Genomic DNA, 27,724 nt, shown 5'->3' on the forward strand with positions numbered 1-27,724 from the left:
AGGTCAAAGAAAAAATACTACAAGCATCCAGAAAGAAAGAAATTGAGTATCAAGGTGGGACAGTCAGGGTCATATAAGACTTGGAAGAAGAAACTTGAATATACAATTTCAAAAGGCAAAAGATAAAAACATACAATCAAGATTAATTTATCTATCAAAACTATGTATAATCCTTCAGGAAGAAAAGAAAATGGCCCTTTAATTAAATAGAAGATTTCAAAAAATTCCTGACTAAACAGAGATGAATAGACATTTTGAAATAGAAATGCAGGCTCCAAGAAAAACCCAGAAAAGTACACATATTCTAGTTAAATATGGAATAGGTAGGAAAGAATTGTTAGCCTATTAATAGAAAAAAATGGCTTCTCAAACCCTAATATCTATCTTTAAGAATCATAAAGAATTGTCAAAGGGAAAGAAGGCTATGGATGGAATTTTTTTCTGTTTTGATGGTTTCAGGAAAAAAAGACAAAAATCAAAGGAATAAGAAACTATTCTGGAGAAGAACCAAAAGGAAAGGAAGGGAAGTCACTATCACATAATAGAAGTACGTAAGATGAAGATTATATAATCATGGAAGAAGAGATGGTGGAGAAGGCATCACATGAACATCAATTTCATCTGAACCAGATAAAGATCAAAAACAATTACATACCATACACAAAGAGACTTTCTGTACAGAAAAACATTAAATTCAAAAGGGAAATAGGAAAGAACAGGAGCAAGGGAGAGGATGACAAAAGAGTGTATGAAGAAGGAAAGTGAATAGTCATAAGCAAAACCTTTCACTTTGTAGAGAGTAATTTGAAAGAGGTATTAAAAGGAAAGGAAGGAAGGAAGAAAGAGAGATAAACTTGGAATCAGGGTCAGGACCAGGGGAAGAGAAGAGTCCTGTCTGTTTTACACATGCATCACAAGTGTAGGCAAACTCATTCTCTTTTACCACCTTCTTGTTTGTAAAGAGGAGTACAGGAACAGACAGAGGAGACAATACAAGAGGACAGGATGAAAAAAATTACATATTTAACAGTTATAACTGTGAGTGTGAATGGGATGGATGAATCCATCCATAAAATAGAAGATAGGTAAATGGTATAGAAAACAATATGAAAATATATGAGATTTGGAAAATCTTATATTTAAAAGAAGCATAGAAACTATAAAATATTTGGATGTCTTCCAAGAAACAACCAGAAATTATAATCTATAACTAAAATCTTTAAAACTCTTTATAGAAATAAGAATAAATGGACAAACATTTGTTTCATTGGCAGCTGGACTAATATAATAAAAACAAGAATAGCTAAAATAATTTCCTTTTTTAATGCCATGTTAAAATAACAGAAAAATTCATATGGAGAAACAAAAATTCAGTCATCTCAAAGGCAATAGTGAAAAAAGATAGGAAAGAAGCCGAGAAGAATTATCCGCAGTTTATAGTGTGTAGCCATATTAATTAAAACAATTTGGTTGCTCTACTGATTGATCAATGGATTAGATAAACATACAGAAGTAATTGAACACAATAGCATATTGTTCATATTGTTTTTTAAACCCATTTATTAGGGTAAGGACTTATCATTTAACAAAAACTATTAGGAAAACTGGACAACAGCTTGACAGAAATTAGATTTATATCAAAACTTTATCCTATATTCCAAGATAAACTCCAAATGGAAACATGACCAAAAAAAATGACTAATGTTGAAAGGGGAAAGGCCTACTCCATTTACTGCTTTTTATACTGTTGTTCCAGTCATTCTAAAAAGTAATTTGGAACTATGCCCAAAAAAGTAATTAAACTCTGCATGTAAAAGAGCATAAACTCTATGCTTTTTTAAAAAATCAAAGAAAATAGAAAAGGACTTACATATGCGAAAGTATTCATAGCATTCTTTTTATAGTAGCCTTGAACTGGGAACTAAGAGATTATCCTTCTATTGGGAAAAGTCTAAAATAATTATGGTATATGAATGTACTGGAAAATTATTGTACCATAAGAAATGAAAAAAGGATAGTTTCTGAGGAAATAAGGAAGACCTCTATGAATTGGTGCATGGTAAAATGAGTAGAACTAAAATAACAATTTATATAATGACAAAATTGTGGAAAAAAACAACTTTTGAAAGATATTAGAACTCATTCAGTGCAATGACAGCTATTAATCCTGAGACTTGAAAATGAAACATTCCATTTACCTCCTGTCAGAGAGGTAATGAATTTAAAATATAAAGAGAGACATTCATTTTCAAGCATCACCAATGTGGAAATTTATGTTGCAGTTCTATGCAAATGAGGGTTTTGTGTTTTTCAGAGTGAGTTTTGGGGGATTTTTATTCAATAAAGGAACTAATGGGAAGAACAGATTATAATTGCACATAAAATAGATATTTAGAAAAGGGTAAATAATTAGGGCAAATTATAGATAATTCTTAGCAGGAGAAAATGGTATTAGAAAGGATGAGAATTTTGGGAAAAAGTGACCATGTTATTTTATAGGGTATGATAGATAAGGAAGGGAAAGCTGAAATACTATGATATGTATCCTAGAGCAAAGGGAGAGAAGATGAAATATATATATATATATATATACGTGTGTGTATGTGTAATATATATAGGTATTCTGAAACCAATGCAGGTGTTCATAACATTTAGCGACTAACAGATTTTAAAAGACATACAGAAGAGAGGAGCAAGAATGTAATGTTAGAGGCATTACAACTGTTAAAAGAATATTAAAAAGTGAAAATGCTTTTTTAAAGCTTTACTGGAGGCAAGAAAGAATAAAGAAGGGATAAGATTACTATTTAGGAGTGTTGGGATAATGATGATGGATAACAACTATTCAACTCTTAATATGCTTCTGTTTCTACTAAGGAAAACAATCTTCAGCTTATTTGTGTGAATGGGATAGATTCATCCATAAAACAAGCTAGGTAAATGGTATAGAAAACAGAATATGAAAATATGTGATATTTGGACAAGTATATATTCAAAATAACCATAAAAGCTACAAAAATTTGGGGTGTCTACCAAGAAACAACCAGTAATTATAATCTATAACTAAAATCTAACTATAAAACACTTTTTATAGAAATAATAGTAAATGAACAAACATTTGTTTTATGGGCAGTCAGCTGCCTATTAGCCCATTAGCCCATTAGCCTATTAGCCCAGGCTAATATAATAAAAATGACAAGAATAGCCAAAACAGAACAATAGCTGACAGGAAAATGAAACCCTAAATAGGTAGGGAACACCTAGCTACCTTCAGTGTTCAAGTCACAAAGTATGAATGAACTTCATTCCAAAATACTCAAGGAATTGGCAAGTCTCCAATTCTCCAATTCTAAGTGAGGCAGTTAGAATAACAGCAGAAATCAGGAGATTGATTTATGTACAAATTATTGAAGAAGGGAAAAGGATGAATAAAATCTACAATAAGTCTTAAAACTGATCATACCCTTTGACCAAGCTCTTACTGAGACTTTATTGTAAATGTTTCTTTCATTAAAAAGGACCCAGAGATAAAAAAAAAAATTCTTGGCCTCTTTATTTACATTAGTGGAAAAACTGGAAACATCCTATAGATCTAATCCCTGGAGAATGAGGCAATTCATGGATCTTATGGTGCCATAAAATTATAAATATAAAGAATATATGGAAATTTGGAATGACTCATATGAAGTGAGAGAAAACAAGATTAGCAGGAGAACAGCAAGCACCATGGCTACAAATTCTTCACAGTAACTGTCATCTCATCAAAGTAGGTACTACTTTCCACCAGTCTGGGTTTGCAACACACCAGGCCTTCAATTTAAGATAGCTGTTTTAGCGCCTCCAGTGCTAGCAGTGATACAAAGAAACTAAACAGCTCCTGCCTTCAAGGAGCTTGTATTCTATAGGGGAAATATTAAAAATACACAGATAAGGAATTTGAAAAGGTAAATGCATTAATAAGGAACATGTGTATGGGTTGGTGGTTGGGATTTAAAGTAGGATCTAGTCTTTAAACTTTTCCTTGAAGGAAAAAGCTAGGAATTCTAAGAGACAGAGGTCAGGAGAAGAATATTACCAGCAAGGATAAAGGATGAATTTATCAAATTTGAAACAGTATGGAGATAAAATATCAAGTTTATCAAGTTTAGAGATAGCATATCAAGTTTAGAGAAGAACCAGTAAGGCTGTTCAGTTAGAACATGAGGTAGTGAAGGAGAGTGATTTGAAATGAGGCTGGTGTGGAAGATTTTAAATGCCAACCTTAAGACTTTGCATTTTATCCTGAAATCAAATTGCCCCCCTGAAGATTTTGAGCAGGGGATTGACAAATTTGGGCCTTTGCCTTAAGATTATTCAGCAACTGAATGGTGGATGGATTAGAGAGGGAGAGACTTGAAGCAGAGAGAAGGATTAGGAAGCTATTGTAAATTAGTCCAAGCATGAGGTGACATGGTGCACTAGAATAACAGCTGTGTGGCAGAGAGGGTTGGATATGAGAAATGATGTAGGGGGAAAATAGATACTATCTCCTCCTCCCCTCCTAGAGGAGTTCAGTAACTAGGCTGATGCTCCCTAATATTCCCATTCTCTGGTCTCCTTAAATCCCATTACTCCTTTATTCCACTTCAGCCACATGTGGGTATCATTATACCCTCGATTGCTATTCCCTGCCTAAGGGTTCTACTTCGACCAAAAACTCTTACGTTTTTCTACCTGAACATACATGACATTTTATCATTTCACCTCTCCTTGTGCCTTAACTTTCCCAAACCTATTCTTTTCCTCATTGTGGAATTAGATCCTTCCACCTCTCAATACTTGATCAGGCCATTACCCTGGCCATCTTCACTTTTTTTCTTCCCAGTCCTGACCTTCTGGTTAATTAGTTCAAGTTCACACTTTTTATCAACTCTAAAATCATTTGCCCTTTTGTCTTATGGCCATCTTTCTCTTGCCAAATCCTATTTGTCAAATATTTCCGTCATCCATCTTCTATTCCTACTTTCATGCTGCTGAACCAGACTGGATGAAATCACACAAACATTATAAATTCATGTCATCTAATTTCAACTGGATCCTCACTACAGCAAAGCAATCTTTTTATTTCTTCTTAATTGATTTCCTCTCTCATTTCCCACAAAAGCTTTTGTTGAGGCAGCTGATGGCACAATGACTAATGTATTGGACCCGGAGTCAGGAAAATCTGATTTCCAATCTGGACTCAGGCATGTACTAGCTATATGACCCTAAGCAAGTTACTTAATTTTGATTTGCTTCAGTTTCTTCAGATTAAAATGAATATAATAATATATAATATGTATTTCAGTACCTACCTTTAAAGGGTTATTATGAGAATCAAATAAGATCATGTTTATGAAAGCACTTAGCACAGTATTTGACCCATGCTTTTTCCCTTCCCAAACCCTCCTCAAGCCTTCTATATTTTCTCTTCTCTTTCCCATTCTCTCTCCCCCTTCCTTTTCCCTTTTCTTCACTCTCTCTTCCTCTCTTTCCCCATTTTCATCCTCTATCCCTCTCTGTCCCTCTCCCTCTTCCTCCTTTTCTCTTTTCCTCTTTCTCTCTCTTCTTCTCTCTCCCTCTTCCCCTCCCTCTTTTTCTCTCTCTTTCTCTCCCTCTCCTTCTCTCTTTTTTTCCTTTTCCTATCTCTTCTTTTCCCTTTTCCTCTCTCTCCCTCTTCCCCTCTCTCCTTCTTCCCCCTCCTCCCTCTTTTCTCCTTTCTCACATACACAGACATAGTAGAGCTCTTTACTTCATTGAGAAAACAAATCATTTACTGTAAAACTCTTCTTGGCTTTTCATCTCAAAACTCCTTGACATCATCCCCTACTCTTTGCTTCAAGCTCTAATGAGGTAGCCCTTCATCTTTGCCAAGACAAACCCTTCAGTATGTACCCTTCCTTGATCCTATTCTCTCCCTTCTTCTTCAGCAGATTGAAACTTCAGTAATGCCCTCTCTCTCTTAATATTCAACCTCTCCCTATCTCCTGGTTTAATCAATGCGTTTTTTAGATGATACAAAACTATCAGGGACAGATTGCTAAGATGCTGGATGACAGAGACAAGATCTACAAGATCTCAGCAGGTCAGAACAATGGACTATATAAAATTTGATGATTTTGAATATGTATGAATATAAAGTCTTACACTTCAACAATAGAGAAAACAGATGTGGTTAGAGAATAGTTATGTGGAAAAAATACTTCCAGGTTTTAATATACTATAAGCAAGTTTAGGATGAGTTAGTATGAAATTGCATTCAAAACACTAATGTCACCTAAGGCCAAGCTTGGGAAATTTCTCACCCATCCATTAGCAGAGAGTGGTAAAACCAGATCACCTAGCATTTCTACTTCCAAGTTCTGCTTTCCCATGTCTTTAAGGAAGGGCCTCATCCCCATAGAAAAAGTCTCCACTTTCTTTCTATAGGTGTGTTGTTCTCATGTCATTCCCTTGTCAATGTACTTTCTCTCTTTCTCTAAGGTTTGGCCGGAAGAATGTTCTCTTTGTGACGATGGGAATGCAGACGGGATTTAGTTTCCTACAAGTCTTCTCCACAAGCTATGAGATGTTCTCAGTACTATTTGTCCTTGTGGGCATGGGACAGATATCTAACTATGTGGCTGCTTTTGTTCTTGGTATGACAATCTCAGCTAAGCTAAGTACCTGTTGTATATCACATTCTCATCCCATTTTTTATATTTCCCATAATATCCCTAGTGCCCTCACCTATGGGATCATTCCTGACTAGGAGGCTTTAGTGAATCCTGTTTGCAAACAGGAAAATTCGGTCAATAAAGTAGACACTTTTTTTAGTGTCTACTATATGCCAGACACTGCACTAAGTGCTGGAAATAAAAAAAGAAGCAAAACAGAAATCAACAATTATTTTATCCAACATGAGTTAACAGAAGACCCAAAATTAGAGTTGTTTTCTAATCCTCTGAGCTCCACTGCTGCCTTGATCTCAAAAGCAATTGGATATCTACATTCTTTTCTTGTTGAGCCTTTTAAAACAGAGATGTACTAAAACTCTAGCTAATAAAGCAGTTTTCTTGGCACTTAATATGACCTGTGGAAGATGAATGTTGTTTCATCTTTGGGATTGCATTAATCAAGGGGCACTGTTTTCCAAGAAGAAGGTTGTGATCAGTGATCGTATCAAGGTAGAAATTGCTCCCTCCCAGAGAAAAACAGAAACAACTTAAAAGAAAATGTTTATTGAAAAGGGTTTTTATCAATATAGGTTATAATTCCTATCCAGTTATTTAATTAAAATTGTAAGCAGGGTCAGAGAAGACTAGCCAGATCCATAGAAAGGCTTTTGGTTTCTGATATATTATCTGTCTAGAAAATCAAAAATTGCTGAAGCTAGATCTTCTTTCCTCTCCAAGGCTTTTGTCTCTGGACCTGGGGCTCCAGGATTACTGGCCTTTGGATTCCTTTGGTTTATTCAGTTTCAAGGGAATTATTTTCTCTTCAGACTTAATCAACAGAATTCCCTTTGGGTTTGATTTCATTATCGCTACCTCTAAGTCTTCTCTGGGGACATTTTTACTTTTCCCTTCATTGGAATTTAATATTGATTATTAAAAAACACATACCTTATACAATATAACATCAGGTCTCTGCTTTGTTCCATTCTCTTCAGACTACTATGAGGGGGAAATGACAGATCATATGAGTGAGCAAGCAACAGTCTCATGCCCCTATTGGGGAATTGTTAATGTAGTTCCTGCCTCATCCTTGAGATTTGTTAGTTCATCTGAATTTCAGTCTCTGAAATAAAAACAATATCTCATATTGCTATAAACATTCAATAGGCAAGCTACAATGCTAATGTATGTCCCTCTTTTTTAATGTAATGTATGTCCCTCTTTTTTTTTTTTAAAAGGAACAGAAATTCTGGGCAAATCAGTTCGAATAATATTCTCCACCTTGGGAGTTTGCATATTTTATGCAATTGGCTATATGCTCCTGCCTCTGTTTGCTTATTTCATCCGAGGATGGAGGATGTTACTACTGGCCCTAACCTTGCCAGGGTTGCTGTGTATTCCTCTCTGGTGGTGAGTATGACCTCAATCACAGAGACAACTATTGTAACTGATTGAATGTGGCCATAAAGCTAATGTGTTCTGTAGTTTGATCCCAAAAAGAAAGAAGGGAAGAAATTGGTTACATCCTAATCACAGCATCCAAGAACAGGAAGCCAGTGATTTTTCAAGTTTTTTGAAAGAAATTATTTCTCAGTCCCACAATTTTTTTTTTAAATCAATAAATTAATGCACAAGCCTGTTCTTGGAGCTACAGCTACAAAAGAAGGGAAAAAACATAGTCTCCTCTCTACAGAAATTCTGAGTCTATTTGAGGAGGAAAAAATACTTAGCATACAATACCAAGTGCTAGATTGTGTGGTTAAAAATCTTTCAATGCTAAATATATGAGAACACTGAAGGCTAGAGTAATCAGAAGAATTCTTTTTTTTGGAGATGTGGGACTTTGAACTCTAAAGGACAGATAGAATTTGGATATACTGAGGGAAGAGGATGTAAGTAAGAATAAGTAAGAATAAAATTATTGCAAAAGCATAGATAGATATAGAAATAAATCATGGCCTGAGGAAGGTTGAACGAGAAGACTTGGCCTAGGAGAAAGTACACATAGTAAGGGCAGTGGGAAATTATTTTGAATGATAGGCAATGAAGTTTAAATTTTACATGGTAGAAACTAGGGATTACGTGATTTGGGATTTGAGTTTTGAGGTTCTGTGTTGTTTTTGAAAGATCAGCCTGTCTGCAGTATGCAGAAAGCTGTTGAACCTGGACTAGGGGAATGGGAGAATGGGAGAATGAGAGATGTTCAAGAAATATTTCTAATTTCCCATTCAGATTCCAAAGGAACCTGTCTACATTACAAACCCATTCCTGCCACACCTCTTGTTAATGAAATGCCTGATTGAAACACAATCTAAAAAAATTAATTTTCCTATCTCCTTTCATTGTCCACAAGATGGCACCATGGTTTTTATGTTGCAGTGCTTTGGAATCAGAATCATTGTAATTTTATGAATTGTCGCTTTTGATTTACCTACACTAAAAAAAAAAAAAGTGGGGGGCAAATTACCAAGCAATCTTCATGGTTATTTTTTATCGTGGTCTGGCACCTTTGAGTAGGGAAAACTCAAAACTTAGGATATGCGTTCATGTTTGGTTTTCTAAATATAGGTGATAGGACTTCTGCCCCAACCTTGTCCATCAGGATACCCTGTCTGTTTTCCCTGTAGCATCCTGGTAGTGCTTACTTTGTCATTGTCATGTAGTTTAGATTAAACAGGCTTATCAAACTTACTGTTGCAGGGTCATTCCTGAGTCCCCCAGATGGCTGCTGTCTCAGGGAAGGTTAAAAGAGGCAGAGGTCATCATCCAAAAGGCTGCAAAAATCAATGGGATCGTTGGGCCATCGATAATATTTGATCCTCTGGAGGTAAGTGCCAAAAGAGAGATGACAAATTAGACATAAATTTACATCAAGAGACCATCTATTTGTGAGTGTGTTACATGCTAACTCTATTATCTGTCCTTGGCAGTGGGAGCAGAGTAGTTTCAGATGAAGGAGCCTCAGGTATCAGTGGATGTCAGTTTCTTATTCTTGAAGATAAATTTAGGATCTTTGATCTTTAGGGTAAATTAAGGATTTGTTGGCAAAATTGGAGATCAAGCCTTGATTTGTATTTGCTAATATCTGTTGAAGAAGCAGGTACTGTTCAAGCACGGAATTCTTAGTCTAGCCACTCAATCAAATAAAAAAAAAATGTAGAATTAGATCAAGGTGAAGGAGCCACCAGTCAAGTTTTGATCCTTATAGATGAATGTTATTTTTTCCCTTAAAGTAGAAAGCTGAAGCTTCCTATAAAACAATTATTATTTATTAGGTTATTGATAATCCTTTATTAGTAATAAGCATTAAGTATCTAACATTAGCATTTTGCACCATTTTTATTTATTTGAATTTCTTACTGCTTCAAAATAGCTAATTGAGACAGTAAATAGAAAGCTGGACTTGGAATCATTAAGATTTGGGTTCAAATCAGTTCTGTGACCCTGGCAAGTTACTGACTCTCTCAGAGTTTCAGTTTACTCACTAATAATAGTACTTATCTCATAGGGTTGTTGTGTGACTCAAATGAAAGAAGATTAATCTCCACTCCTAATTTCCTGGACTTTCTCTTTTATGCCCTCTCAACTCCCACTTTTCCCAGCTTTTCAGCTTTCTTTTATTTAGTGTCTTCTCCTTTAAGAATAGCTCCCAAATAACTGCCATACTAATGTATGGCAGAAACTAGGCATGGACCCCACACTTAACACCATATACCAAGGTAAGATCAAAATGGGTCCATGACCTAGGCATAAAGAATAAGATTATAAAAAAATTAGAGGAATATAGGATAGTTTATCTCTCAGACTTGTGGAGGAGAAAGAATTTGTGACCAAAGATGAACTAGAGATCATTACTGATCACAAAATAGAAAATTTTGATTACATCAAATTAAAAAGCCTTTGTACAAACAAAACTAATGCAAACAAGATTAGAAGGGAAGCAACAAACTGTGAAAACATTTTCACAGTTAAAGGTTCTGATAAAGGCCTCATTTCCAAAATATATAGAGAACTGATTCAAATTTATAAGAAATCAAGCCATTCTCCAATTGATAAATGGTCAAAGGATATGAACAGACAATTTTCAGATGATGAAATTGAAACTATTACCACTCATATGAAAGAGTGTTCCAAATCATTATTGATCAGAGAAATGCAAATTAAAACAACTCTGAGATACCACTACACACCTGTCAGATTGGCTAAGATGACAGGAAAAAATAATGATGAATGTTGGAGGGGATGAGGGAAAACTGGGACACTGATGCATTGTTGGTGGAACTGTGAACGAATCCAACCATTCTGGAGAGCAATCTGGAATTATGCCCCAAAAGTTATCAAATTGTGCATACCCTTTGATCCAGCAGTGTTTCTATTGGGCTTATACCCCAAAGAGATACTAAAAAAGGGAAGGGGACCTGTATGTGCCAAAATGTTTGTAGCAGCCCTGTTTGTAGTGGCTAGAAACTGGAAATTGAATGGATGCCCATCAATTGGAGAATGGCTGGGTAAAGTGTGGTACATGAATGTTATGGAATATTATTGTTCTGTAAGAAATGACCAGCAGGATGAATACAGAGAGGCTTGGCGAGACTTACATGAACTGATGCTAAGTGAAATGAGCAGAACCAGGAGATCATTATATACTAAAACAACGATACTGTATGAGGATATATTCTGATGGAAGTGGATCTCTTAGACAAAGAGACCTAACTGAGTTTCAATTGATAAATGATGGACAGAAGCAGCTACACCCAAAGAAAGAATACTGGGAAACGAATGTGAACTATTTGCATTTTTGTTTTTCTTTCCGAGTTGTTTTTTACCTTCTGAATCCAATTCTCCCTGTGCAACAAGAGAACTGTTCAGTTCTGCAAACATATATTGTATCTAGGATATACTGTAACATATCTAACATATATAGGACTGCTTGCCATCTAGGGGAGGGGGTGGAGGGAGAGAGGGGAAAAATCAGAACAAAATGAGTGCAAGGGATAATGTTGTAAAAAAAAAATTACCCTGGCATGGATTCTGTCAATATAAAGTTATTATTAAATAAAATAAAATAAAATATTAAAAAAAAAAAAAAAAGAATCGCTCCCAAGGGGCAGCTAGGTGGTGCAGTGGATAGAGCACCAGTCCTGGAGTCAGGAGGACCCGAGTTTAAATTTGGCTTCAGACACTTAACACCTCCAGTCTGTGTGACCCTGGGCAAGTCACTTAACCCCAATTGCCTTAGCAAAAAAAAAAAAAATTATAGCTGATAGGTCTCTGAAATAATAACATCTACATTTACATATTTGTTTTTAAGATACTTTTAAAGTTGACAAACATTTAATATTGAAAATACAAATATAAGCAAACAGTACCTGATCTCAAGGAGTTCATATTCTTTTTTTTTTTAAATCTGATTGCTGAGAGCTTTTATTTTTTTTTACTTTAAAATGAGTTTTTATTATAATGTACTTGTTTATATATATATGTTTTTATAATATTTTATTTTATTTTATAATAACTTTATATTGACAGAATCCATACCAGGGTAATTTTTTTTTACAACATTATCCCTTGCACTCGCTTCTGTTCTGATTTTTCCCCTCCCTTCCTCTACCCCCTCCCCTAGATGGCAAGCAGTCCTATATATATTAAATATGTTGCAGTATATCCTAGATACAATATATGTGTGCAGAACTGAGCAGTTCTCTTGTTGCACAGGGAGAATTGGATTCAGAAGGTAAAAAACAACTCGGAAAGAAAAACAAAAATGCAAATAGTTCACATTCGTTTCCCAGTGTTCTTTCTTTGGGTGTAGCTGCTTCTGTCCATCATTTATCAATTGAAACTCAGTTAGGTCTCTTTGTCTAAGAAATCCACTTCCATCAGAATACATCCTCATACAATATCGTTGTCAAAGTGTAAAGTGATCTCCTGGTTCTGCTCATTTCATTTAGCATCAGTTCATGTAAGTCTCTCCAAGCCTCTCTGTATTCATCCTACTGGTCATTTCTTATAGAACAATAATATTCCATAACATTCATATACCACAATTTACCCAGCCATTCACCAATTGATGGGCATCCATTCAATTTCCAGTTTCTAGCCACTACAAACAGGGCTACTACAAACATTTTGGCACATACAGGTCCCTTTCCCATTTTTAGTATCTCTTTGGGGTATAAGCCCAATAGAAACACTGCTGGATCAAAGAGTATGCACAATTTGGTAACTTTTTGAGCATAATTCCAGATTGCTCTCCAGAATGGTTGGATTCGTTCACAGTTCCATCAACAATGCATCAGTGTCCCAGTTTTCCCGCATCCCCTCCAACATTCATCATTATTTTTTCCTGTCATCTTAGCCAATCTGGCAAGTGTGTAGTGGTATCTCAGAGCTGTCTTAATTTGCATTTCTCTGATCAATAATAATTTGGAACACTCTTTCATATGAGTGATAATAGTTTCAATTTCATCATCTGAAAATTGTCTGTTCATATCCTTTGACCATTTATCAATTGGAGAATGGCTTGATTTCTTATAAATTTGAGTCAGTTCTCTATATATTTTGGAAATGAGGCCTTTATCAGAACCTTTAACTGTGAAGATGTTTTCCCAGTTTGTTGCTTCCCTTCTAATCTTGTTTGCATTAGTTTTGTTTGCACAAAGGCTTTTTAATTTGATATAATCAAAATTTTCTATTTTGTGATCAGTAATAGTCTCTAGTTCATCTTTGGTCACAAATTTCTTTCAAGGAGTTCATATTCTTTATTAGTCTTATTTTTTGCAAGACAATTAGGGTTAAAGTGACTGCTTAATATATATGTAGATATTATTTTAGAGATTTTGCTTGTATTGGTATCTTAAAAAGTACTTTAAAAACAAAATGATATATAAATGTAGATATTATTTCAGAGACTTATCACCTATAATTTGGGGATTTTTTTTCCCCTGAGGCAATTGGGGTTAAGTGATTTGCCCAGGGTCACACAGCTAGGGAATGTTAAGTGTCTGAGGCCAAATTTGAACTTGGGTCCTCCTGACTCCACGGCTGGTGCTCTATCCACTGCACCACCTAGCTGCTCCTATAATTTTTTAACATATATAAACCTAAAAGAACCAATAACAAATTTGGAATTTGAATTTGTGGGCAGAAGTTACTCATAGGGATGTGGGCAATTTGTTACATGTATCTGAATCCTGAAATTTGTGACACAGGAACCCTATAGAAGGCTATTTACTTTTGTTCTCACTTCCCTTTACCTTTTTTTGACTCAAAGCTATAGCAGGGCTATATTCTCCCTTGGTCCTATCATCAACCAGAAAAGGTCAGGAATGTTTGTTGCTAAGCTCTGCCATGGCTGTACCTATGGCAAGCTCCCAGGAACATAGATTTGGGAAATCAAATTTGCAGACTGGGTCCTGGAAATTCTCCAGGGAAAGAGTAGTGGTTCTGACAGCAGAAACATGAAGGATGGCACAGTTAGATATTCTCATTTTTATCACATTCAAAATCCAAGTCTGTTGTGATTTTTGAAGAGATCCAAGAGGAAAAATGCCCTCATTTCAGGCAGGAGCTCTGACAACTTCAATAGACTCATAGGACCATAGATTTAGATCTAGAAGGGCCTTTAGAAGGTTACCTAATGTTTCAGAGCATGAATGCTTTTACCTAGCTATCAGCCTTCTCACAAACTATTCCTCACAAACTCTGGGTCCGATCCCTCCCCCTTACAATGGCTTATGTCTTTCCCCTTTCCTTTGCTCCTTGGAGAAGGCCCACAACTAAATACTTCCTGACCCTTTAACCTAGATATCCTGGCGCTACAGTAGGAGGGAGGCTTGGAAACACTGATAGCCCCTGATAAATGTAAAAGGAAGGAAGCATGGTCACAGAAATATGTTCAACCAAGGTTCATTTTAGGTGAACCAGAATGTTTGAAGAAAAAAATGAGACTACCATCTATCCCTCTCCAAAAGAAGACTGTTTTGAGAAAAAGACTGTTTCAGTGAATCCCATTAAGTTACAAACTGACCTTTTATTGAACTGCTAGCTTGGGGGAAAATCCACCACTCAGAGTCAGGTTTACTTAAGTAGAAACATCAGAATGTTTAGACATGAGCTTGATTAATGGCTAAGGCTGAACCAAGTTTGACAGGAAGTGACTCTGGGTGAAGCTTGGGTCAGTTCTCCTGTTTTTCTTTCCAAATTCTCTTTTCCCTAGGACCAGTTCTATAAACATACAGTGTGAGAACAAATAACAGAAATGCTTCCAAGCAAATAGGCTGGTTTGGGTACAGTTCAAATATCTATTGAATACCTATCAGATGCAAGCTCCTGAACTAGAAACTAATAAGAAAAATGGCTTGTTGTTGTTTGTTTGAAAATCTTTGTTGTTGTTCAGCCTTTATTATCAAAGAGGACCAGTGACATCATAAGTTCTAAATTGGATTTAAGTGAGGCAGAACTGAGCACGCTCCTCCAGTAGCATCAAAATCTAGTGGCAAGATACATGTCAGGACAACTGGAGATGGCCCAGGATGCAATTGGTGATCTTGGCCTTTCTGAAGCAACACCTGTTCGATGATTGAGGGCTAGATAAGCATTGAAACCAAAAAAAGATCTAATTTACTATTATAAAAATACTTATCTGGTCAAAATTTCTGACCAGACAAGAAAACATTAGCTATTTACATTCATACTAAGCTATCAAAACCTAATGGCTTATTCTCCAATTCCTAAATGACCAAAGGATATGAACAGACAATTTTCACACAAAGAAATTAAAACATTTCTAGTTATATGAAAAAATGCTCTAAATGACTATAGATCAGAGAAATGCAAATTAATACAATTCTGGCGTACCACTACACACCTCTCAGATTGACTAAAATGACAGGAAAAGATAATGAGGAATGTTGGAGAGTATGTGAGAAAACTGGGACATTAATGTTGGTAGAGTTGTGAACTGAGTCAACAATTCTGGAGAGCAATTTGGAACTATGCCCAAAGGGCTATCAAACTGTGCATACCCTTTGATCTAGCAGTGGGTCTGTATCTCAAAGAGATTTTTAAAAAATCATGTGCAAAAATGTTTGTAACAGTCCCTTTTGTGATGGCAAGGAATTGAATGTCCAATTGTAGAATGGCTGAATAAGTTATAGCATATAAGTGGTATGGAATATTATTGTTCTATATAAGATACAATCAGCAGGATGATTTCAGAGAGCCTGGGAGAGGCTTAAGTGAACTAATGCTAAATGAAATGAATAGAACCAAGAGAACATTGTACATGGACTACGTGATAATTCTGATGGACATGGCTCTTTTCAACAATGAGGTGATTCAAGTCAATAGATTTGTGATGGAAAGAACCATCTACACCCAGAGAGGATTGTGGGGACTGAGTGTGGATCACAATATGGTATTTTCACTTTTTTGTTGTTGTTTGCTTTTGTTTTCTTTTTTCATTTTTTTTCCTTTTTGATCTGATTTTTCTTGTGTGTCATGATGAATGTGGAAATATATATAGAAGGATGGCACATGTTTAACATATATTGGATAATTTGCTGTCTAGGAGATGGGGTGCAGGGAAGGGAGGGAGAAAGATTTGGAATGCAAGGTTTTGCGAAGGTAAATGTTGAAAATTATCTTTGTATATATTTTGAAAATAAAAAGCTATTTAAAAAAAACTTTTAAAAACCTAACATCTAATGGCTTGGGCTGGAGACTATCATTGGCTGTTCAATGAAAGCCAAAATGATTTGGGTTTAAAGGTGAGAGTGAAAGAAAGAAGAGAGTATAAATGATAGTTTGAAGTTTAACATCAAAACAAAACAAAAAAGACTTCAAGATCTTGGCAGGTTCTCTCATTACTTCCTGGTAAATAGAATGAGAAATAATGGAAGCATTGTCAAATTTTATATTCTTGGGCTCAAAGATCCCTACAGATTGCAGTTGCAACCATGAAATTAAAAGATGCTTACTCCTTGGAAGGAAAGTTGTGGAAAATCTGGACATTATACTAAAAAGCAGAGACATCACCTTGCCAACAAAAGTCTGTGTAGTCAAAGTTATGTTTTTTTCCTATAGCATTGTATTGCTGTAAGAATTGCAATATAAGGAAAGCTGAGCACTGAAGAATCAATGCTTTTGAACCGTGAGAAGACTTTTGAGGGTTCTTTCGACAGCAAGTGGATTAAATAAGTCAATACTTAAAATTAATTCAGGCTATTCACTGGAATGTAAAATACTGAAACTGAAGCTTAAATACTTTGTTCACATAATGAGAAGACAAAACTCATTGGAATAGCTTCTGATATTGAGGAAAATTGAAGACAAAAGGAGAAGAGAATGGCAGAAGATAAGATGTATAGATAGGTAGTATCACAGAAACAATCAACATGAACTTGGACAAACTTAAGAGATAGTGAAGTACAATGGTCTATAGGTTCTCAGATTTGTCCAAGACTGAGCAAGTAGTTCCACATGAAACACAATGGGCTTTTTTTTGAAGTGAAATACTATGTTGTGACCCACACTCAGTTCCCACAGTCCTCTCTCTGGGTGCAGATGACTCTTTTCATCATAAGATCATTGGAAGTGGACTGAATCATCTCATTGTTGAAGAGAGCCACATCCATCAGAATTAATCATATGTAATCTTGTTGCCATGTACAATGATCTCCTGGTTCTATTCACTTCACTTAGCATCCATTCATGTAAGTCTCTCCAGGCCTCTCTGAAATCATCCTGCTGGTCGTTTCCTATGGAACAATGATATTCCATAACATTCATATACCATAACTTACTCAGCCATTCTCCAATTCATGGGCATCTACTCAGTTTCCAGTTTCTTGCCACTACAAAAAGGGCTGTCACAAACATTTTTGCACATGTGCACGACAGCAATCCACTTGCTGTCGAAAGAACCCTCAAAAGTCTTCTCACGGTTCAAAAGCATTGATTCTTCAGTGCTCAGCTTTCCTTATATTGCAATTCTTACAGCAATACAATGCTATAGGAAAAAAACAGCTTTGACTACACAGACTTTTGTTGGCAAGGTGATGTCTCTGCTTTTTAGTATAATGTCCAGATTTTCCACAACTTTCCTTCCAAGGAGTAAGCATCTTTTAATTTCATGGTTGCAACTGCAATCTGTAGGGATCTTTGAGCCCAAGAATATAAAATTTGACAATGCTTCCATTATTTCTCATTCTATTTACCAGGAAGTAATGAGAGAACCTGCCAAGATCTTGAAGTCTTTCCTTTATGATCTCTTTGGGATATAGGCCCAGTAGAAACACTGCTGGATCAAAGGGTATGCACAGTTTGATAGCCCTTTGGGCATAGTTCCAAATTGCTTTCCAGAATGGTTGAACCAGTTCACAACTCTACCAACAATGTATTAGTGTCCCAGTTTTCCCACATCCCCAACATTCATCATTATCTTTTCTTGTCATCTTAGCCAGTCAATACAGTGGGCTTTTTTAAAGCCTGTTTTCTCAGCTTTATTTCAAGAAATCATAAATGAAAAATTGCACAGGGCAAAAAAGCAAATCATCCCAGTTTTTTGGAAAAAAATAATGAATAAGAATTCATTTTTGTAATGATTTATTTAACTTAAATTTAGAGGACTGGCCCAAAGGAAACCTGCCCAGAGATTGCAATTACTGGTGCAGATATCTTAGGATCTTCATCTGTTAAATGAAAGAACCAGACTAGATGATCTCAAATGTCCCTTACAACTCTTCCAGCCTGAAGATTTAAAGACATTAGTATTCTTTTTAGCCTGTTCTATGAATCCTTTCAAGGCAGTTAAGGAAATGAACTGTCAGTTTGTGTTCTTGCTCTGGCTTCATGCCCAACTGGGAATGATTCAGTTCAACAAACATTAAGTGTTATTGTTGAGTTGTTTCAGTCATGTCCAACCTCTCAATGACCCCATTTGGGGTTTTCTTAGCAAAAATACTAGAGAGGTTTGCCATTTCCTTCTGCAGCTCATTTTGCAGATGAAGAAACTGAGGCAGACAGGGCTAAGTTACTTGTCCAGGTTCACATAGCTAGTGAGTATCTGAAACAAATCTGAACATAGGTCAAGTCTGGCCTATTATGATTTCAGGTCTGGCACACTCCATTATACCACCTAGCCTACGGCTAACACCAGGAGAAAGATAGTGTTCAGGTAAGACAGGTAAGAAGTCCTTGCCTTCATGGAGTTTGTATCATAGTTTGACAGGGAAATAAAATAACGATAAAAAAACAATACACAAAAGTATCAAGTGTAAACAAAATGGTCGATAATATTGGGGAAGAGGTCATTCCTGAAGAGATCAGAAAAAGCCTCATTCCATTTGGGTTTTAAAAGATGGATAGGAATTTCAAGCTGGTGCATCCTTCATGATCTCCAGTGCCATCACCAACTACGAAGGACAAGTGTTGAAGGGATGTTGAGAACTTATCAATCTCAGTGTTTTCTGACAACAACTACTAACATCCCAGCAATCTTTCCCTTGGAGAACTGGAAGAGAAAAAAGTAAATAACTGCACTAATAATTAGGCTACCTGCTACTACTAGGTCCAGATGATTTGATATAAACTCCTCAAAGATGTCTGCCACTGAAAATGGAGATTCAATATCAGGAAAACAAAATAAGGAAAAAACCTATAAGACTGCATCATCTGTTATTATGGATGTGATCCAGCTAGGAATAGAATACTCAATGGGTAACTTCACTTCCAAACTAGACAGAAAGGAAAGTGCCCAGTAAAGGGAACAATTTGACCCCAGTTCATCACGACCCAGACTTCAGATTTAAGACATATGCCTTAGGGGTAGCTAGATGGTGCAGTGGATAGAGCACCACCCCTGAAGTCAGAAGGACCTGAGTTCAAATCTGACCTCAGACACTTAACACATCCTAGTTATGTGACCTGGGCAAGTCATTTAACCCCAATTGCCTAAGGAAAAAAAAAAGACATATGCTCCAATAGCATTTCAATAATCAGAGAACTTTTTGGTATCAAGCCAAATGATTACTTGTATCCCATTTGCGTAAGCCTTTAACAGAATTATCCAACCCTGGGGCCTTGTTTTTGTAACTAGTGACAATGAGTTTATCATCAAAACAGTACAACATAAAGAAGCTGAACTTTTTCAGAAGTTGTTGCCAGATTACTACATGAATGTAAGGCAGAATCCTAGGACTCTTGTCAAAGTTTCATGGACTCTACTGCATGTACTCAGGGCATTAACATCAGGATTCTGGTGATGAACATTTTGCCTTGTTCAATGAAAATGTACTTTATATATGACTTGAAAGATTCTGCCTATAAGTGATGAGCATCCAGAAGAGAAAAAAATTAAACCTTACAATTCAAAGACTTGGATTTCTTGCAAGACATATGTGAAGGATTATATTTTAATACAGAAAACATACAATGCATTGATGAAGATACTTCAGCAACACTGTTAGGTGTTAGACAGTTTTAAAATAATAAACTATAGTGTTTTTGTTTTTTTTTTGCTGGGAATCCATATATGGACAGTTCACTAAAAGAAAAAGAAAGAGAGAGCTCACAGATTGTAGCTGATGCTAAGTGGCCTGAGATAATGGAATCTATCCAAGGCCCAGGGAAATCTAAAGAATCTGTAATCATCTAGAGTACTAATACAATGGGAGGCATTCTAGCTACAGGAGAAAAGCTGCTTTTATATGTGGGCATTATTGATAATCTGCAATCATATAGATTAGTGAAAAAGTTAGAACATTCCTGGAAAGCACTTATTTATGATGGGGATACCATTTCAGTCCGTAGACCAAATTTTTATGAAGATATGTTTTTAAAGGTCCTAAAAAAGGGGGGGAAGGGGAGTTTGAATTCCAGAATTTAAAAAAAATCCAAACTTTAAAGTCCTCACCTTCTAAGAGAAGATATAATTTCATTGCTGCCTTAAAGGCTACATCACAAGAAATTATATCTTCTATGAGCCAGGAAGGGAAGGATGAAACACATGATTTGCTTACCAAAGGACAGCTATAGCAGTCTTGATGAAGAAGTACTGGATGCAAGCACTGATAAGACTTTGTGCCAAGCACTCTATCCCCGTTTGAAGCAGCTTCCTTTGTGACAATTTCTTCTCCGTATGTCAATGAGATATACCCACATGATAGAACTACACTTTATTCAACAATAAAGGATGACTTTCAAATTCTACTTTCACATTAGAATACAATACCATCTACTTGACTTCTGAGCAGAGCACAGGGAAATACAGCTTGATAATGCCCTGGATTGGAAGTCTGTTTATAAGAGAAAGTGAAAATCTCTACACACAGCCAGAAGTGATCACAGTGACTGTTCTGCCCTCCAACAATACAAGGCAGAACTTGGATCAACCTAGCCACACAAAGAGTAATGATTTATCTTTACCAATGAAAGCTATCAGGGGATCTTCAAACCATAGAAATGATAGCTCTGCTTACTTGGCAGAAATGATGTGAAAAAAAGCCACATGTTCCTAAAGTTTGCTGTTGCTTATTGAACTATGGAGAACTACATAAACTATATTTAAGCTATTTTCTATATTGTTACCAATCACCCTTTGGAACTTGGAAGTCATATGTTTTCTATTGTTTTTTTTATTTATTTCATTTGCATATATACAGTAATAATATACAAGTCAAATATATAGTCTGAATATCTATTTTTAAAACTCATCAATATGAAATAATGAATAAAGTGTAAATTCCGCTCCTTTTTTCAAGTTATAATCATATAATTTCATGTTTTGAGGAGTCTAAACTGATTTCATTCAAGAGTCAATATAGCCTGTCTGCACTGACTTTATGGACATTTGCTTCTATAAAGATATTTTCACTGTTGACTAGTGAAATGAAAGAGAGAAACATAACAGGGCTTTACGTTGTATATGTATGTTGTCTTTGAAATATTTGTGATTCAGGTAGTTGCTTGTTAAAAAAAATTACATAATTTATTTAGCAAATACTTCCGTAAACTATAGTTTTGTTGACAGAAATAAAAATATTTTATAAAATACAAAACAAAGGATGGGTAGAAATTCAATAAGGGTGGGAAGAAAGGAGGAGAAAAGAAAGAGAAGAGGTCATTTTGGACATAGTACTTAAGTAAAGATACAGAAGTGGGACAGCCCAGGGACTATTTAAAGAATAATAAACAAATCCACTTTGATTGGAACATAAAAGTACATGAAGAGGCCTAATGCAAAATAAATTAAAAACTCAAGGTGGCAGCAGATTATAAATGGCCTTGAATTCTAGACTAAGGAGTAATTGGCTGTCTTAGCATTGTGGCACAACTTTATAAAAATTTCAGTTAGAAACTTACCTCCAATTTTGCTTCTGCTAAGATCTAGGAAATTCTTTAGAAGATTGGAATCTCAAGGGAAAAAAAGCCCTGTGTTATGAAAAGATCTTGGTCTTCTATCCTTTGAAGTCAAGTTTGTCTGCTGGCTGAAGTCTCTTCCTTCACTACCCTGTTTTTCCTATAGTTGCAAGACCTGAATTCTCGGAAGCAACAATCCCATAGTATTTTGGACCTACTTCGAACCCAGAACATCCGGACTATCACCATCATGTCTATAATTCTGTGGTAAGTAAGTATGGTCTCCTCAGGACTACTAGTGGCTGGATTATCACACTTTAAAATCCTAATTTCTTAGAAATAAAAAAGCAGATGGGGATCAAATCAGTAATGTAAATTTGAAGGAAAAAATCAGGTGAAGATGTGAAATGTTAAAGATACAACATTGTGTAAAGCCTTTTTGTCTAACAGTTATACCACCTATAATTTGGATGCTACTCTAGTTGGTGCATATGTGAGTCAGTATTGATATTACTTCATTGTCTGTGGTACCTTTTTAACAAAATGTTGCTTTCCTGATTATCTCTTTTAATTAGGTCTATTTTTGCTTATGCATTGTCTGAGATCAAAATTGCTATTTCTGCCTTTTTTACATCAGAGGAAGTATAGTAGATTTTGTTCCTGTCTCTTAATTTAATTCTGTGTATTTATGTTTTAAGTTATACTGTTACAAACTATATATTATTGTTTATTTTCCTTCTCCCTATTCTCTTCTAATTATTCTTCTCTTTTTTATCTTGTCCCCTCCTCAAAAATATATTTTCCTTCTGACTACTGCCTCTTTTAATCCTCCCTCTTCTAATCACCCCTTGCCTTTCTCTTTTTCCATTTCCTTCCTACTTCCCTGTTGGGTAAGATGAATTTCTGTACCCAGTTGTAGGTGTATTGTGGGTGTATCTGTATCCTTCCCCTCTTATACCAGTTCACATGAGAGTAAGGTTATTCGCTACTTTCCTTTTCTTCTCCATTTTCTTGCATGACTCTTTTATGTATGATAATTTTCACCATTCTTCCTCTCCCTTTAATATTCTCCTAGTGCGTCATATTTTTTTTTACCTTTTTATCCTTTTTTTGAGATCATTTCAATATAATAGACTCGTGGACATGCCCTCTGTTTAAGTATACTCCTAACTGCCCTAATAATTATAATGTTCTTAGGAGTTACAAGCATCATCTTCCCATATAGAAATGTAAAAGGTTTAACCTTATTATGTTTCTTATATTTTTCACTCATGTGATTTTATTGAATCTTACGTTTAAATGTCAGATTATCTATTTAGCTCTGGCCTTTTCATCAAAAATGCTTGAAAGTCCTCTATTTTATTAAATATCCATATTTTCTCCCTGTAGTCAGTTTTGGTGGGAAAATTATCATTGATTATAATCTTAGCTCTTTTGCCTCCTAGAATATCATATTTCAAACTTTCTATTCCTTTAACATGATAACTGCTAAATCTTGTATAATTCTGACTTCGGGTCTACAATATTTGAATAATTTATTCCTGTCTGCTTTCAGTATTTTTTCCTTTACTTCAGATCTCTGGTTATGGGTTATAATATTTCTAGGAGTTTTTATTTTAGAATTTCTTTTAGGAATTTCTACTTTGCCCTCTGATTTTAAGATATCCAGACAATTTTCCTTTATAATTTTTTGAAATGTGTCTAGACTTTTTTTAAATGATGGCTTTCAGGTAGTTTATTAATTCTTAAATTATCCCTCCTCAATCAATTTTCCAGGTCATTTTTCCTATAAGATATTTAACATTTATTTTTTCATTCTTTTAACTTTACCTTATTGTTTCTTGATATTTCATGAATACATTAGCTTTCATCTCCCCAATTCAAACTTTTAAGTAGTTGTTTTCTTAAATGAGCTTTTGTACCTCTTTTTCCATTTAGCCAATTTTAATTTTTAAATACTTATTTTTTTCAGTATTTTGAGAGGCTTCTTACCAAGCCATTAATTCTCTTTTTGTAATTTTCTTGCATCTGTCATTCCTTTTCCCAGTTTTTCTCTACCACTATTATTTGATTTTTTGAATGTATTTTTGCTCTTTTTAACATCACTTTCTGTAGTTTTTTCTAAGAATTCTTGTTGGGCTTGTTCTAATTAGCTTTTTTGCCTTTGAAGCTTTGTCTATAAATGTTTTCAAGTCAGTGTCTTCTTCTGAGTTTGAGCCTTAGTTTTCCTGTCAACCATAGTAGCTTTTTATGGTCAGGTTCTTTTTTGTTATTGTTTGATCATTTTTCTAGCCTTCTCCTTAACTTTGGGTTTTATGTGGTGTTGGATTCTGCTTATCTTGGGGTGGGGGAATTGAGTTGAAATGACTGACCTGAGCTTCTGTCTTCTTTGTCCTTTTGAACTATTACAATAACTGTGTTTTACAACAACTGACTTACAACTATGAGAGCCTTTAAGTTCTCAGTGCTTTCAATCTGAAGAGTGTCTCCTGCTATAGATAGATAAATGATCTTCAGCACTTTAAGTAAGAAGGGGGAAATGCTTTCAAAGATTTTCAAGCAAATCCTATATACCTAATTTGGGAAAAGTCACCCAAGTGATGGAGCATCCCCTGCCTCTAAGGGAAAGGTATAATGGCTAGGGTACTAGACTTGAAGTTCAAAACACAGGTACAAATCCTGCCTCAGGCAGAGAGAGAGAGAGACAGAGACAGACACTGAATCATGACATATGTGCTTTATGGAGCTACTCTAACAGAAAATCCAGGCATGTTATATTAGAGATCGGGGGTGTTTGTGAGTCATTCATTTCTAAGGAATAGCATGGGTTTCTTAAATGCCAGTATCTCACACAAGATACAGCAAGGATCCCAGCCACACTGGGAATTTCCAAGCTACAGTGAATCACTCAGTGGTTCCCTACTTTTCACTGTGATTTCAGTTGTTGTTCAAGGTAGTAAAGAATACTTTTGAAAAAGAACATCTATAAGGATTTCAACATGCAAAATAACCCTAAAAGTTAGCTTCAGATCATACCTGCCACACCCTGACTCAGCATAACCTCACTCCTAGAATATAAGTGCTGATTCCTTGGTGTCATGGACTAAACACTTCCTGTATTCAGGACTCAGCCTATAAATGGAAATATGATCAGGGGCCAATAAGGGTAGAATATTTCTGTCCAGTTAACCTTGGGGTCCATCAGGTCCCCTGAGACTTGGTGTGGGTGAGAGTGCATTTGTCAGGATGGAGTTGAAGGTATTCCCTTCATCCTGTGTCCTAGTGCTCCCATATAAAATAATATCAGGATTCAGAGGCCATGGACTTAATTAAAATAAATTAATTTTATTTTATATATTATATATATAAACCTTATAGGTATAAGATATAAATATGTAATTTTAAATTAAATTAAAATGAACCTCCTAATAAGATTCTCCATCTGAATGACAAATTTGTGAGTTACCTCTAATCTCTGTGAGGAAAAAATGTATAAGTGATTGTAATTGGTGGGGCACAAAAGAAATATTACAACATAATATAGATTGGAATTGAGATCAGGATGACTATATATGAGAGAGGTTTCAAGGTAGGAATTTGGGAGTAGTGACAGTGATCAGTGGCTGGTCCATTTTTTTGGAGGCTTTAATTCTTATAAAGGCAAATCATTCTACAAATAATAACTGCCAGTTTGTTGAGATTTTAAGAATATTTAACATAAATTCTCTTATTTGAGCTTCACTCAAAGAACATTTATTAAGCATCTACTATGGATGTGCTAAGCACTGAGGACACAAATAAAGTCAAAATACTGCTCTTAAGGAGTCCACATTGTGAAGGGAACTGGGGTGGGGGAAGAGGGAATGTGATAAATAAGTAACCACCAATAAAGGAAAGGTACAACAATTAAGAGAGAGATCTGAAAAGGCTTCCTTTAAATGTGAAATTGTGTCTGGACTTGAAGGAAATCAGAGATAATACCAGGAGATAGGGATGAGGAGGGAGAGCCTTCCAAGCTTGGGGACAAAGAGATGTGGTACAACAAGGAGGTCAATCACTGGATCATGGAGTAAGGAGTAGGGCTTCTGGGGATGAAGGGTACGGGAGGAGCCTAAAATTCTAAAAATTAACTTTTTAGATAAAAAAAGGCCTTTCTCCTTAGAGAGCTGACTTTTGTCTGTTTTTCTCATCAGGTTTTTTTTTTCCTGATGATTGCAGTCAGAGGGTCTAATCATTACCTTTTTTCATTTTCATTTGATCTCGTTCTGTAACCGATTCACTATGTGATCTGGACTAGGTTACTTTATCTCTCTGAGCCTCAATTTCCTCAATTGTGAAATAGAAGGGTTAAACGCAATCAATTCTGAGGTCACTTTCCAGCTCCAACCTGCCATGTTTTTAACATTAACCTTTCATCAATTCTCATTTCTTCCCTCATAGTATGATTGTTTCTAGTTATTAAATTGTTTAATATTCATTATAAATCTGCCCTCATAAAAGTGCCCTTTGCACTTTTTCCTTAGTGGTCAGAGAGGGAATTCAGGATCACCCTTCCTCCATGTGTCTAGTTTGTGGTTTTCTGAGATGAACGACCAAGTTCTTTTGTGTATTATATGCTCGGGGAGAGGTAGACTAGAAAGCATATTGGAAATTATTCTTTTTTCTTTATCAACCCTGGCAACAGTTCATTTCTTATGAAATCATCTGAAGATGAAGCTAAATGTTGCGGTGGTATTATAGATGTATTTGCTTGTAGCTTCCTTCTCAGCAAATTTACTCAGGAAGTTTCCTCTACTTTGCTTCTTGCAATAATAAAGTCACAAAAGATTCCCTCAGAGGCTAGTCACAGATGTTAACTCATGTTGTGGAATGGGATGAGAATTGTCTTTCTAGCTTTGTTTTCCCCTTAACTATCACCATTTCTTAACAGGATGACAATATCAGTGGGCTATTTTGGCCTTTCACTTGACACTCCAAACTTACACGGGGATAGCTACGTGAACTGCTTCCTCTCTGCTGTGATCGAAGTCCCTGCATACATTATTGCTTGGCTGCTCTTACGGACCCTGCCCCGGCGGTATTCCATGTCATCTGCCCTTTTTCTGGGCGGCAGTGTTCTTCTCTTCATACAACTAGTACCCCCAGGTGAGGGTCCTGTAGGCCATGCTTTTTTTTTTGTTTTCTTGGCACACTCCCATGCTAGCAAACCAAGTGTCCATTCCTACTAGGTGATCTAACATTACTGGCTGAGGACCCTGGATATGCACTTCTCTATAAGACCAGGGTATTCTTTTAAACCAGCATTCAGAGAAGGGTCTCCAGCTCCTTTAATTTTATCCCAGTCCTGAGTGGTTAAGAAATATGTCTGGCATTGTTTTCTCTCCAGAGGAGAAAAGAGCATTTCCTGTTCCATTTTTCCTACCATGAACCTATGTTTAATGAGCCCAATCACTGTTAAAACCCTTTTTTCTTACAGACATTGACACTGCCTTGATTGTGGCCAACACATCTGACTCTCGGGTGAGAAATATTTCTTGGTAGAAAGAAAGGAAAACTTGCAAAGCAGGAATTATTTCTTCCTATCCCTCTAACCATCCTGTTACCACAGGCAGGAACCAAATATCCCATGTCATATTCTTGTCCTGTCCTGTATTGAACTGCATCATTTCCCTGTCTTAAGGAAGCCAAAG

At 35.8% G+C, this 27,724-nt stretch overlaps 1 protein-coding gene and 1 pseudogene across 2 annotated transcripts in view; both read left to right on the plus strand.

Annotated features, from left to right (window-relative positions):
- The window catches only part of LOC127549844 (solute carrier family 22 member 5-like), a 67,117-nt gene that overhangs the window by 31,032 nt on the left and 8,361 nt on the right, over positions 1-27,724 (plus strand). Inside the window, exons 3-8 of one of the 2 annotated variants that reach the window (XM_051978230.1) lie at positions 6,502-6,656; positions 7,913-8,084; positions 9,375-9,501; positions 22,201-22,301; positions 26,965-27,179; positions 27,511-27,554. In XM_051978230.1, the coding sequence (XP_051834190.1) occupies positions 6,502-6,656; positions 7,913-8,084; positions 9,375-9,501; positions 22,201-22,301; positions 26,965-27,179; positions 27,511-27,554 (814 nt within the window). The remainder of the gene's footprint in view (positions 1-6,501; positions 6,657-7,912; positions 8,085-9,374; positions 9,502-22,200; positions 22,302-26,964; positions 27,180-27,510; positions 27,555-27,724) is intronic. The other variant, XM_051978229.1, reaches the window with a different exon arrangement.
- LOC127549845 (phosphatidylinositol 4-phosphate 5-kinase type-1 beta-like) lies at positions 18,708-21,001 on the plus strand (annotated as a pseudogene).

Source organism: Antechinus flavipes, chromosome 2 (genome assembly GCF_016432865.1).
Source record: "Antechinus flavipes isolate AdamAnt ecotype Samford, QLD, Australia chromosome 2, AdamAnt_v2, whole genome shotgun sequence".
Classification (NCBI taxonomy): Eukaryota; Metazoa; Chordata; class Mammalia; order Dasyuromorphia; family Dasyuridae; genus Antechinus; species Antechinus flavipes.